General features: G+C 44.9%; 2 protein-coding genes across 2 annotated transcripts in view; one reads left to right on the forward strand and one right to left on the reverse strand.

Annotated features, from left to right (window-relative positions):
• Fbxl13 (F-box and leucine rich repeat protein 13) overlaps positions 1 to 14,010 on the reverse strand; it is a 143,697-nt gene that overhangs the window by 61,222 nt on the left and 68,465 nt on the right. Inside the window, exons 10-11 of the mRNA XM_013350411.2 lie at positions 13,487 to 13,539; positions 8,125 to 8,225 (exon numbers count right to left, since the gene is read on the reverse strand). Of these exons, the coding sequence (XP_013205865.1) occupies positions 8,125 to 8,225; positions 13,487 to 13,539 (154 nt within the window). The remainder of the gene's footprint in view (positions 1 to 8,124; positions 8,226 to 13,486; positions 13,540 to 14,010) is intronic.
• The window catches only part of Lrrc17 (leucine rich repeat containing 17), a 30,822-nt gene that overhangs the window by 2,245 nt on the left and 14,567 nt on the right, over positions 1 to 14,010 (forward strand). The gene's annotated exons all lie outside the window — the stretch shown is intronic.

A 14,010-nucleotide genomic window follows, 5' to 3' on the forward strand; every position in this document is an offset into this window, starting at 1 on the left:
TGTGTATGTCAGTATCTGTGTGTGTGCATGCCTGTGTGTATATGTCAGTATCTGTGTGTGTGCATTCCTGTGTGTGTATATCAGTATTTGTGTGTGTGCATGCCTGTGTGTGTATGTCAGTATTTGTGTGTGTGCATGCCTGTGTGTATGTCAGTATTTGCCTGTGCGTGTGTGTGCATGCCTGTGTGTATGTCAGTATTTGCCTGTGTGTGTGCATGCCTGTGTGTGTATGTATTTGTGTGTGTGCATGCCTGTGTGTGTATGTATTTGTGTGTGTGTGCATGCCTGTGTGTGTATGTATTTGTGTGTGTGTGCATGCCTGTGTGTATGTCAGTATTTGCCTGTGTGTGTGCATGCCCATGTGTGTATGTATTTGTATGTGTTTGTGCATGCCTGTGTGTATGTGAGTATTTGCCTGTGTGTGTGTGTGTGCACATACCTGTGTGTATGTCAGTATTTGTGTGTGTGTGTGCATTCCTGTGTGTGTATGTCAGTATTTGCCTGTGTGTGTGTGTGTGTGTGCGTGTGCATGCCTGTGTGATGTGGGAAGGTCATCTGTCTATCTGTTGCTTTCATTGGCTAATTAATAAAGAAACTGCTTGGCCTGATAGGTCAGAACATAGGTGAGTGGAGTAGACAGAACAGAATGCTGGGAAGAAGAGAAGTGAGGTCAGACGCTATGGAGCCAGCCGCCAGGTCAGACATGCTGAATCTTTCCTGGTAAGCCACCACCTCGTGGTGCTACACACATTAGTAGAAATGGGTTAATCAAGATGTGAGAATTAGCCAGTAAGAGGATAGAGCTAATGGGCCAGGTAGTGTTTAAATGAATACAGTTTGTGTGTTGTTATTTCCAGGGCTAAGTTAGCCGAACGAGAGCCAGGCAGGAAGAAAAGCAGGCCTGCCTGCAGCTCCTTCTACAAATGGTGCCCAACGTGGGGCTCGAACCCATAATCCTGAGATTAAGAGTCTCATGCTCTACTGACTGTGTGTGTGCGTATTCACTTACACACATGCCAGCACCCACATATACCAAAGGACAACCTCCACTATTAGTCCTAAGATGATGTCCACCTTGTATTTTGAGACAGGGACTCTGTCTCTCTCTGACCCCTAGTGCTGGGATCACAAACTCAAGGACCAACATTGGCTTTTTTCTCTTGACATAATTTCTAGCAGGTCAAACTCAGGTCTCAGGCTTGCCAGCATCCCAGGCCAACATCTTCACGTTTCTATGGAGACTGTCCATCACTTTTTCATTTGAGGGAGTTGATGCTCTGTAGCGAGTCTCTCTCGGTTCCCAAACCAAGACACAGAGGCTTATTAGTAACCATGAAAGATTGGCCGAAAGCTTAGGCTTGTTTTTAGCTTTTTATTAAAACCATCTTCACAGTGTACACCAAGATTATTCCACAACAGTGCTCATCTGACAAGAGTCTGGAGAATGTCATGAGGCCTGGATCTTACCTGAACAATATATATATATTGTTCTACCTCTTTAAACCCATATGATCAGTTAGTAAATATCAAAAATGAGAATTAAGTAAGAGACTTACTTGACTATTTTTACAGTTTTGTTAATCTATAAGGTCTATAGATCCTTTTAGCATTAAAGAATTTACTGTGTGTGTGTGTGTGTGTGTGTGTGTGTGTGTGTGTGTGTATGTATGTTTCTCAGCACTCAAATGGAGGTCAGAGGACATCTTTGGGGAGCTGGTTCTTTCTCCACGTTGATCCCCGGCATTGAACTCAGGTGGTAGGGAGGGCAGTGTCTTCATCCCTGAGCCATCTCTTGTGTTCCCCTGGATTTCAGTTAAAGCAGAGAGAATTCTCACACCATCAAAACCAGAAACAAGGGCTAGAGAGATGGTTCAGTGGTTAAGAACACTCGCTGTCCCTCCAGCAAACTGGAGGTCAGTTCCCAGCACCGTGTCAGGTGGCTCCCAAGTGTCTGTAACTCCAGTTCAGTACATCAGTCGCCGCTAGGCTCTGCACGCACATGCTGTGTGTGCATGCACACACAGACTAGACATGCACAACCTCATAGACACCTGACTGCTTTCCCTTGGGGCAGGAGTTGCTGTCTGAAAGTTAGGAGCCTCTGCTGAGGACAAGGAAGTTGTTGGACTAAATGGCTCCATGGCGCCCAGACTGAAGGTCTCTAGCCAGCTTCCCTTCAAAGTGGCAACTGAGGGACTTCTGAGTGCAAAGGGCATCCTAGTGGCCCGGTGCCCCCTCTAGAGATCTCAGAGCTGCAGACAGACAGCTGTGAGAGTGTGGAGACGTGCTGGCTCCAGGGAAAGTGTGGCAGATTGCTTCATCACTGATTCTTCATTTGGAGCTGCGTAAAGAAATGTTTCTCTTTCAGACAAAGACCAGGCTCACAGCCTCTCAGCACAGGGCCCTGATAATTCCATTTCTGATTTGAGAAAGACTATTTATGGTGTGTTTTCTCTTTTCCTAATTATTTGATAACTGTTATTTTATTAAGGGTATGGGTTTCCTTTTTATTTTTCTGCTACTAGTGTAATCTTTATGAAAATACAGAAATTGTTTTTTGTTCTTTCTTTTTACTTCATTTCTGAAGGATTTTATGTTCCATTTTCAACACCAGAGGGAGTCTGTTAGAATGAGTAAAATACCATATATTCAAATGGAAATTTCTATATATATTTCTATCAAAACCACCAAGACAAGGCCTAGTCTAGGAAGAAGCGAATTTGCAGGTAGATTCTTTCAGTTTGGGGCTCTTTGACTTCAAGAAGCAGAATTCTCTAGAAAATCTAAATGGAAAATGTGGCCTCATAATGAGAGTGACCGTGAGGTGTCCAGTGAGCATGGCAGCTTGCTGAGGCCACTCCTCGGTGAGGGACATTGGCAAGATGGCATAACAGATAACCCTGGGATATAAGGAAAACGAAAGTCAAAGGGGGGCAATTAATCTAAATAAAATGAACACACACCATTCACGGCAGCACAGAAGGACCCACTAATGGACAAAGCCCACACCATACACAGTAATGTGGCCCTGCGGTGCCTGCTGTCTGGGAGGCTGAGGTCAGCCTGAGCAATCATAACAACACACAAGCCTTCTAAAAAGCAAAAACCTAATAGTTTTGTTCCAATTGTGCGTTGTAGTTATCACCACAGGGTAAATAAGTGTGTGGCCACTGGGGAGCAGGGAAAGGAGAACCCACTGGTCTTCTGGGATGCCACCCCTTAAAGAGGCCAAGAATTAGGCAGGAAAGGAAGGGCTTCCCCACTGCAAGGAAGACAAGCAGGAAGAAGGAGAAGGCCAGGGCTTAGGGCTTCGCTTGGACAACCCATACAGGTGTGGTCAACTAGATGACGTCAGGGACAGTAGATGATGATGTCAGGAATGGAAGATGATGACGTCAGGGATGGAAGATGATGACATCAGGGACAGTGGATGATGATGTCAGGGACGGTAGATGATGACAGGGACGGTAGATGATGTCAGGGACGGTAGATGATGACGTCAGGAACAGTAGATGATGATGTCAGGGATGGAAGATGATGACGTCAGGGACAGTGGATGATGATGTCAGGGACAGTGGACGATGACGTCAGGGACAGTGGATGATGACGTCAGGGACAGTCGATGATGATGTGAGGATGGAAGATGATGACGTCAGGGACAGTAGATGATGATGTCAGGAACAGTAGATGATGACGTCAGGGACAGTCGATGATGACGTCATGGTCAGTAGATGATGACGTCGGGGACAGTAGATGGTGACGTCAGGGACAGTCGATGATGACGTCGTGGTCAGTAGATGATTACGTCATGGTCAGTAGATGGTGACGTCGGGGACAGTAGATGGTGACGTCGGGGACAGTAGATGACGTCAGGGACAGTAGATGATGATGTCAGGGTCAGTAGATGGTGACGTCAGGGACAGCAGATGACGACATCAGGGACAGCAGGGAAGAGTCTGGACCAGATGGGACTGTTGTAGGACGACTCTTCCTGCAGCCTGAGTCTGAGCAGACTGGAGAAAGGGAGACCAGAGGCAGACCAGGCAAGATGTAGCACCAAGAAGAATGGCAGAGGACTGCCGAGACCATGGTAACAAGAGAGAATGTGAGGCAAAGATGTTCCTGGAGTAAGGGCTGGGTCTCGGGTCAGATCAACAGGTAAAGGTATTTTCTGTGGGCAAAGACTGAGGACCCAAGTTCTAGCCTGATGAGTCACTCGGTGGAAACTGAGTCCCTCGAGCTGCCCCAACCCTCCCCACACATGTGGCACCCCCCCCCCGCCATGAAACCCACAAATGATAGTGAGAAGGAGCTGTGGGCAGCCCTGGGTTTAATCTAGAAAACTAACTTCCAAAGAAGGGAGGAAAAATACTCAAATCTGGCAAATCAATGCTGCCATTAAGGGCAACCATCATTTTTTTTTCTTTTTTCTGGCAACTGATTTCTTTGGAAAGAGATGAAGAGGAGTGACCGGCAGCAACAGCCAGCACTTCTCTGGTTATTTGCAGTTTAAAGAAGAGTTTTGCATACCCAAGCATGTTAGGAACAATGAAAAACACAACAAAAATAGACAATCATTATGAAATGTATTTTTATAATAGATAAGTTACTGCATGTTTTTTCATAAGACAAAAATCATAAGCATCAAGTAAACTTCAGTCTGAATATTCACTGAATGGAAAGAACTCAACTTTTCTATCTTTCCCACTAAATTATACACTCATCTGTAAACTAAATATTCCCAAACATCTTTCAACTCATAGCTAAGCTAATCTACTAACTCGCCCAGTGGGAAGGAGCAGCTGAACATATTGCTAGCAAGAATGTTTAAAATTGAAAAGCAGAGGAAGGAGTCAGCTATGGGGCTCACATTTGTAATTCCTGCATATGGAAGGCTGAGACAGGAGGATGACCACAGGTTCAAGCCAGTCTGAGCTACATAATGAGTTCTGAGCCTCCACAGGCTTTACAGTAAGATGTGTGTAAAGGGGAGAAGGAGAGAGAGAAAAGGGAAATAAAATAGCTAGCAGCCGGACAGTGGCTCACACCTTAATCCCAGCACTAGGGAGGCAGATGTAGGTGGATCTGAGCTCAAGGCTAGTCTAGCCTACAGTGCTGGCTGCAGGACAGCCAGGCTACACAAAGAAGCCTTGTCTTGAAAAACCAAAAATGAAATAGAAGCTAGCTACATGCTACACATAAAACACAACTAAAACCCAGCAGCACAAAGGCTTAAGAGACAGGGGTTCCTAAAGTTATTCCACAGGAAGCAGAAACACAGGAAAGCAAAGGGAAGGACGCCAGCAGCGGATTTTAAAAGATTCAGCTCAGTGGGCATATAGGGCCTGTAATCACAACACTCAGAAGGCTGAGGCAGGTGGATTGCAAGTTTGAGGACAGCCTAGGCCAAGCAGGGATAACACAAATCACGAAGAAACATTAACCAGGAAGAAGAATATTATTTTATGTGGAAAAAATGCTATCGTCCATGATAAAGCATGATACTTATCTTAATACGTAAAATAAACTATAAGCTTGATTAATCAGTGACGAACATATCAGTATTATATTATGACATGTCAAGATCATCTATGCATACACATACATTTACACACAGAAGTCTGTTCTCTTCCACAAATGCTCTTCACTTTAGACACTCGTGGCTATGCTGACACTAATTACAGACTAGTCCTTGAAGAAATCTGAATTCCAAAGAGCAGAAATAATTCAACCCATATTTCCTCTACAATTAAAGACACAAGTTTAAAATGGAGGCATCAACCACTTCAAACAAAGAATTCTTCTCCAAGTATTGGGTCAAAAATAAAATAAAATAAAAAGACTACTTGTTTGAAAGAGGAAATAATATTTAACAAATCTGATACACTTTCTACAAATTCTTACTTAGAAATAATTATCTAGCTCTGTTTGTGTCATTTCTAAAAGAAAAGTTTTAAAAAGATACTTATAGCTCATGTTCCAACCTGAAAAGGACCATTTAGTACATAGAGTGTATGGAAATCAGAGTCCAAAAGGCCGCTACTAGTGATGACAACTAAAAAGATACCTATTAAAATGTTTTTCTGACCAAACAAGATTTTACTAAGAGATTTATGAACTTTGAAAATGTAAAAACGCTCTGTTCCTAAGAGGATGGTTACATATAAATCATTCTTTTATCTTTAATTATGAATATAGTGATAAATACCTATTTCTCCAAAACCACATGTAAATGTGTACTGTAAAACTTTTTATCTTAGTACTTTCTAGCTACAAAGGTTAGGTGCCATATGGTTTATAAACACTAATAAACCATACAATATTAGCTATAGTCAATTCCATGTAGCCAGCTGGTTCTTACACAATACTTGCATTGACTTTTGCTAAATTTTTAGAGGTGGCCCACCAACTGAGCACTGCTGCTGACACATGAGTATAGCTCGAGTTACATTATATTCATTTTCCCCAACATTACATCCATTACATCATAGAAGGGTTAGGTGACCTGAGACATGAGTATAGCTCCACGAGTTACATTATATTCATCTTTCTCTAACATTACATCACAGAAGAGTTAGGTGAGCTGAGAATGCATGACCAGAATGCACACACCTGTCAATAGCACGAGTGATTTTGTTGCTGAATCAGGTCATTTTAAGGGATTAAAAGAAAAAAAAAATGCCTCAATTTCTGTGCTAGTTACAACGTGCTGACTGCAGGCAAGACAAACTTTTTAAGTTTGATCTGCTTTATAAATTGCCTTTTCCATTAGTGTGAGTCTAAACAATTGCCAAAACAATAATTCCAGTCTTAGTTGGAAAATGGCAAACACGTCAGCTCCTTCTAAGCTCCTGGGGATGAGTTGCGGAGCAGCAGCTGGGCAGGGTGCAGTGGCTATGAAAACCCCAGAGCTGTGGGCAAAGTTATACGTAGACATACTAAGAACGAGTGTGTTTTAAGTACTTATTGCCTGTTGGATGATAAGCTATTACCGACGGAGAATGTCAACCGTGGCTAGTGGGCCACACAGAAACAAGATCTGGACCACACAGGTCACACTTTTTTGACCTCCAGTTTGACTGATTGCTTCTTTCATTACTAAAATCAATTCTAAATTGATTATATGCCTGGGTTTTAAAAATACAGGAATAAGAAGTGAAAAACTGCTAAGTGCCTGGCTGGGTGATGAGCCCCCGTATGTTAGTGTCGGGAGGAGTTCCGAAAGGAAGGGTTTGCTAACTGACTGAAACGGAAGTGCCGTGCCAACGCCTGGGGCTTGCCCATCCGTGGAAGGCAGAGCAAGAAGAAAGAAAATTGTCACCAAGAATCTTTTTCTGTTTAAATTTTCCAAATGTCTTGCTGTTCGTTGTCAAAGGATTTCAAAAAGATATAGTTTCAAGAAAAGATTTAGTCTTTCACAAGGGTTTGTGGGGTGTCCTCCCAACATCACATCTGAACATCTCCCTGGGACCAGACACAGTACCTGGTTAGTCTTCCCACAGGAAGCACAGAGAACAAGCGGATAAGAAAACTGCGTAAACTGAAGACCCTGCCGGAGATGCGCTTCAGTGCCTCGCCAGAGATGCCTGGCTAAGGAGAGCAGCCGCCACCCTCCCGTCAAAACTCAGCAGAGCAAGCTCGCTGAAGGGGACGGAGTGCCTGGGACAGGGACAACAGTCTGGGGAGCAGGCACGTTGGAGTTCTGTTACAGAGAGAGCTCAGACACTAGAAAGGAAGTTGGGGGTCAGGCTCCAGAGCCCAGGAAGGGAAGGAGAAAGTCAGGAAGGTCTATCTCAAGCCACTGGGTATGCTGCTACAAAAGTGGCAAAGTCACTGGCTCAAACAGAAGGCCAGTGGTCAGCCGTGCCTGCTCAGGAAGGACAGCACCTACACAGGCTCGGGGACCGGAAAGCAGCTGTGCCCCCATCATGCCGCCATGGCTGGGAGCTGATGATGGGGGACTATCTCGGAAGTCAACCAGAACAAGCCAAAGTCTAGTACTCAATATTTCAGTGTGACACGAATAATATACCCAGTACCGGTCAGAGGACGAGGATCATGTGTTCAAGGCCAGCCTGAAGTCACACGTGAGACCACATTTCCGTCTAACAGCCACAGCATTACCTGGGCAGGAGTCGCATTGTCCTGTTGGTGATCGCTGTGTTGGACAGATTCAGATACAGGACGCCAGGGCAGCCCTCAGAAATGTGTCTCATTGATTCATCCTGCATGACGAAAGAAGAAAGAAAACTGTATCAAACCCTCGGAGGCTTCTCATCTCTCTTCCCGTCCCAGAAAAACATTCCCATATAACTTGGTCCTTCATATTCTTTGATACTACTTCAAATAAAAAGCAGAAACTAGTCATTCTGTTTGAAGCTTCACTGCTCACTGCTCTCATTTTCTCTAGAAATAAAACTTCATTACATCACATGGCATTTTTTATTAAAAGGTGAACACTTGCCAGTACGTGATACAAATATCGCAGGGTGACTTTCGGCTGCCCAGATATAAAAGTGTGGTCGCAAACTGGCATGTTTTAAAGTTATTCTGAAAGACGGGAATAGTGAACTCTCTCTAACAACTGGATTTCATTAAATGAAGGCCACGTTGAGCCAAGGCATGTCATCTGTCCGTGTGACTAAATCACTATGGTTCTGAGAATGATACATTTAAAAGCTAAATAACTCTGAGATGGACTCAGTATCTATATTTGAAAAGCAAAATGTGGTGTTTTGAAAGAAATGACCCCCCCATAGGGAGGAGCACTGTTAGGAGGTGTGGCTTTATTGGAGTAGGTGTGGCCTTGTTGAAGGAAGTGTGTCACTGTGAGGACAGGCTTTGAGGTCTCCTATGCTCAAGCTACACCCATTAGCACAGTTCACTTCCTGTTGGCTGAGGATCAAGAGGTAAAACTCTCAGCTCCTTCTCCAGCACCAGGTCTGCCTGCTGTGGCCATGCCCCACCGTGATGACAATGGACTAAACCTCTGAAACTCTAAGCCAACCCAATAAATGTTTCCTTTTATAAGAGTTGCTGTGGTCATGGTGTCTCTTCACAGCAAAAGACACAGTTTATAGACTGAGCTATAAACTACAGACAATACACAAGGGGTTTTGAGGGCACGAGAGCCGGTGTTGGGACGGGAGTTGAGAGAGAAGTTGAAGTGAGTGAGGCGTATGGCTGACATGAGACAGAGAGGCAATGGTGTCAAACAATGGTCTTGAACTGAAGCTGAAAAAGACCAGGTGAGTGTCAAGCGTTGATGGCAATGAGCTACCCTGCATATAAAAAAATATAGAAAATACAAATAACTGTCGACATAATGGTGCATGCCTATAACCCCAGCACTGGGAAGACAGAGGCAGGAATCATTTAACCTCAAGTTCAATGATAACCTGGGCTACATAATGAGTTTCGGCCCAGCTTGAGCTACAGACTGAGACTCTGTAAAAACAAAAGACAAGAGAGAAGAAGGGAACAGAAATAGAGTTAACAATAGGCTTTTATCTATTCAGTGAATCTCCCTAGAATACCACCAGGTATCAGCTAGGTTTAAATACCCATGCATGGAGCACATACAGGACACCCCGTCCAGAAAGGATAGCCAGCCCACTACTATCTGGAGGAGGTGGATTATCACGAGCTTCCAAATGTGGTTCGGAACAGCTGAGGGGTAGCAATAACTGACCTTCAGTGACATTGGGGTCAGTTTAACATTCTGTTCTTCACTGTTTCCAGGATGCATGTATATTTATCCTAACAAAACCCCGGGACACGGTAGGGGGTGGTTGGTCACCCAGTGAGCGACTCCCTGGTCAGCCAATCCTATCTTAAACAGGACCCAGGGGGTCTTCACAGGGAATCCTCTGGTCAGCGCTTCATGTGGGCAAGCGGGGCCTTTGGAAAGCACGGCGGTCTCAGCACTGCGCTCAAGAGATCAGTTATCTTTCCAGTCATTTGAGCACCAAGCGTAGGGTCCTGAGGGATGTAGACAAATGCCTGCTAGCAGGTACAGTACAAGCTTCCCTCGGAAAGCAAAGACGGCCATCCCCACATACAGCGCCATTTAGCAGGTACACAGCTTGTCTCTGAAAATGTTCAGTGTGCCGGTCACTGTGCTGGGGATAGAAGGGAGGTGGCAAGGCTGGTGACAGAGCTGGCTCAGCCACCCTTAGGGAGGCCACAGGAGAGTGGGGCCAAGAGGAGGATAGTGGGTGCTTTGTGTGCAGTGGGCCAGCAGCCCCTTCTCTGCCTTCACCCCAACAAGTTCAGACCACTCCCATCCTCAGTCCTTAAGAGAAGGCAAGGCTCAACACTGAAATGTTTGAACATAAAATGCAACACCGTTTGAGCATGCTCAATGGCTCATGAATTTGCCTATGACACATAAGACTGGAATTCTTCAGTGCGATATATTTTACAAGACAAGACTGCATAAAGCCAAGCTCTTTGAACGAGTGTTACCCCATCTTTAAATGTAAGCCTGTCTCCCAGCCTGTTTCTCGGAGGAGGAAACAACAGTAAAATGGGGCTGGATAAAATTACTAGCCCTTTATAGATCCCAAACTTGGACAAGACTTTGATGTTCACAGACTCCACACAGATGGACAAATTCAAGGAATGCAAGTTTGTATTCATATGCAGAACTAATACTCCCCAAGGCAAGAACTGAAAATTAACTCACATTAAAATTCCTTCTAACACCTAATGGGATAGCTTTAAAAATCCATAGATTTTAAAAAATATCCATAGAAAGAATGAATCCATTTCACAACAATCGCTTTTTAATGCTCGTCGTATGTCTGAAAAACATACTAGCAGAGACTTGCGTCTCTCCTGATGAAGGAGCCCTTTGCACTTGGCTGGGAGAGGAAGAGCCCAATCAGAGAGACTTTTTTTCTCTCATGGGTTCTACGGCCCGTCTGTCTGTTCCTTGCTTTCTTGGGGATGCTCCTGAACATAAATTAGCAGTTTGTTGTGTTGAGGCATGAGCCTCCGAGAAGAGGGTTGACTGACCAGGCCGAGAGCGGTGGCCTGGTGGGTGGGAAGCAGACATCTGAGCCACAGGCTCTCGCTCTGTGAGGAGAAAGGAGCTGAAGTGTTGCAAGGCTCTCAGCGCTTTCACGTTCATATTTGCTCATAAAATGTCTTCCACCTCTGGGGAAAGTGAATGCTCTGCTCTGAGAGGATAAACTTCATGGAAAGTATGAGAAGGGTTTTCAAAGTGCTCCTTGTTCTGAAAAGGAGCTACAATGTAAACATGAATATAAGAGTAGAAAGTAGAAACGCTGAGGGACTCGGGCCACAGTGCTAATCTGGGAGAGACGTAAATTCATCCTGTCAGAAAGAAGTAGAATTGCAAGGTGCTAAGGAGTTGGGACGAAACAGGAGGTGATTTCATGGATGTGACTTCTCTGAAGGATAAGAAAATGTTCTAAAATATTGGGGCTATGGTTCCTAACTTTATGTGTCTACCATGGATTATTAAAAGGTTCACTTTGAGTAAATGGTAATATCAATTTGTTTTTATTTCTACAACACCATTTTTTAAAAGTTACTTTTTCTCAAGCGTATGGAAAACCCAGTGTAGATGAAGTGTGCTTCAGAGGAGTACCACACACCAAAGTAGCCAGGCTGCAGCTGTGGGGAGTGGGAGGGAAAAGCCCTCATTCAGTCAGACAGAAAACCCTGTCCAAGGGTCCATGAAATGGCATTTGAGGAGGAGTAACCATGACGACGAGGCATGTTGCTGTGTGCAGTGTTGGAGGGACGCTGAGAGGCCAATTTAAGGCATCTTGCCGCCTTTGCCAAGGGCCTTGGCCTCTGGCTGGTACCGGTGTGAGCTGAGGGTCACTGCACAGTTAGACTGTCCTTCTGCCCTTTGTGTCCCCAGGACCTTGTTCCTTCCCTTGCTTGGGTAGACTGTCTCCATCGGCTCCTGTATACCTGTTTGCCTTGCCTTGCCCCTCTTTCTGGAAACCATAGTCTATAACTCATGTTGACTGTCTTGTGTCTGGTCCATTTCACAGCTCCCTACAATTGTTATCTGCGCCCTAACATCCCACTGGGATGGCTTCAGCAGAAATCAGTGGCCCTAATTCTCAAGTCTGGACCGCCATGCTCAGTGCATTTATTACCTGCCTAGCTGGGCCACTCCTTCCCAGATGTCTTCTAGCCCACATAAATTAACATTTGAGCCCATTCCCTCTCTTCCTTCTTTAAACTTTCATCCTGCTCCTTGGGGTCGGTGAGACACAACCCTATGCCCTCCCTGTTCATCCTCTCTCACTGGATTGACCTTCGTTCTTAGAGTGTCAATTACAGCACATAGACCTAGCAGCACAGGACGGATGTCAGGTTCCATGTGCGTGGCCCACAATGCATTACCCTATAATGGCATTAGATATTAAATGTTGGTGAACCTTGTGTTTTCAAGCTAAGTCTTGCCCCCAGGTACTTCTCATCACCAGCCTTTACCCCCAGTCCGCTGTTGGTTTTGAAACAGGCCCTCAACAAGCTACCCAGACTCACCCTGAAGCACTCACACAGTTCAGGCAGCCTTTGAACTTGCAAACATTCCATCTGGCCTCCTGAGTAGCCAAGATTACACTCTTGTCCCACTAGACCAGTAGGCCCATCAAGGCTTAGAGGAAATAACAGAGATACTGAGCCTTACTGAACCACAAACCCCGCTCAAGGGTGAGGGCAAGGGCAAGGCAGGAAACAAAACCAGGTGGGGTGGCACACACCTTCAACCCCAGCACCTAAGAGGCAAAGGCTGGTGGACTCTCTGAGCTTGAGGACAGCCTGGCCTACATGGTGAGACCCTGTCTCAGAAAAGGAACAAGAGACAATAGTGCATGAGCAAAACCACTGGAACTCGCTGTGCACACAGCAGAGGGACAGGGTGAGCCTGCAAAGGGAGCCTGCAAAGGGAGCCTGCGGCTGCAGAGTCTCCAAGGGGCACTAATGCTAACATGGTTTGATTTTTTTCTCCAGGGGTGTATGGACGATGGAAGATGTAGTGGGTTGGTTAGACCTGCCTGTAGAAAGGGTATTGTGTGCTCGCAGTACGGAAAACAGATTTGGGGTAGAGAGAAAGACAAGGGGTCAGGGCCAGGAAGGAGGAATCTGGGGTTATGTGCTCATTTCTGTCTTCTTTGGTATAGTTACTAATAGCCATAAAGCCACCAGAACCAGCCTATAAACCTTGTCTCATATACATGTGCATGAAATATAAACACAGCTCATGTTTATGTAACCACGAAAGAGTCTCCATTCGCCAGAGGCCCCAACGTTGAGCACATATCCACAAGATTAATGGCAGCATTGTGCAGAGGGGGGAAATGTTTTTGCCAATGTTTAATATAGTTTTTTCCACACTCAGCCCCAAATGCACACAAAGTATGTGCTCTGCCCACTGGCTCTCCCATGTGAGAAGTGCAGACCTACATAAACAACAGTAGAAAACTGTCTTACTCACTGTGAGGGACTGGCAGTCTGAGAGGTTCAGCTCTTGCAGGTTTTTACAGTGGCCTAAATCAAACAAGCAGACGTCACTAAGCAACACACTGCAAGCATGTGGTCTTTCACCCTACATTCAACGCAGCACTTTCCTTAAAAGGTAAATAGGAACCTGGGCAAGAAATGTGGGCTCAGGTGTGGGCTTCTCTGCTCAGGTCAATGGCTTCTTTAAAAACTCATATATACATGTGCTTATTATATCTGCTTATTTGTGGGGTATAGGAAAAAGATAGAAAGAAAAAACCCACTATTTTGATTTTAAAAAATACTATATACTTGAGGCTTTTAGCTTGAAAGTACTTGAGGAAAATAAATTTGATTGTTTTGTTAGTTTGGGTTTTGATTTTGTGACTTCTTGGTACATGGTTTTTAATTTTTGTGAATGTGTGCTTTGTGTGGTACACGGATGTGTGTATCCATGCATGTATTTGTGCACTTCTGTGTGGTACACGGATGTGTGTATCCATGAGTGTGAATGTGTGC

Source organism: Microtus ochrogaster, chromosome 26 (genome assembly GCF_000317375.1).
Source record: "Microtus ochrogaster isolate Prairie Vole_2 chromosome 26, MicOch1.0, whole genome shotgun sequence".
NCBI lineage: Eukaryota > Metazoa > Chordata > Mammalia > Rodentia > Cricetidae > Microtus > Microtus ochrogaster.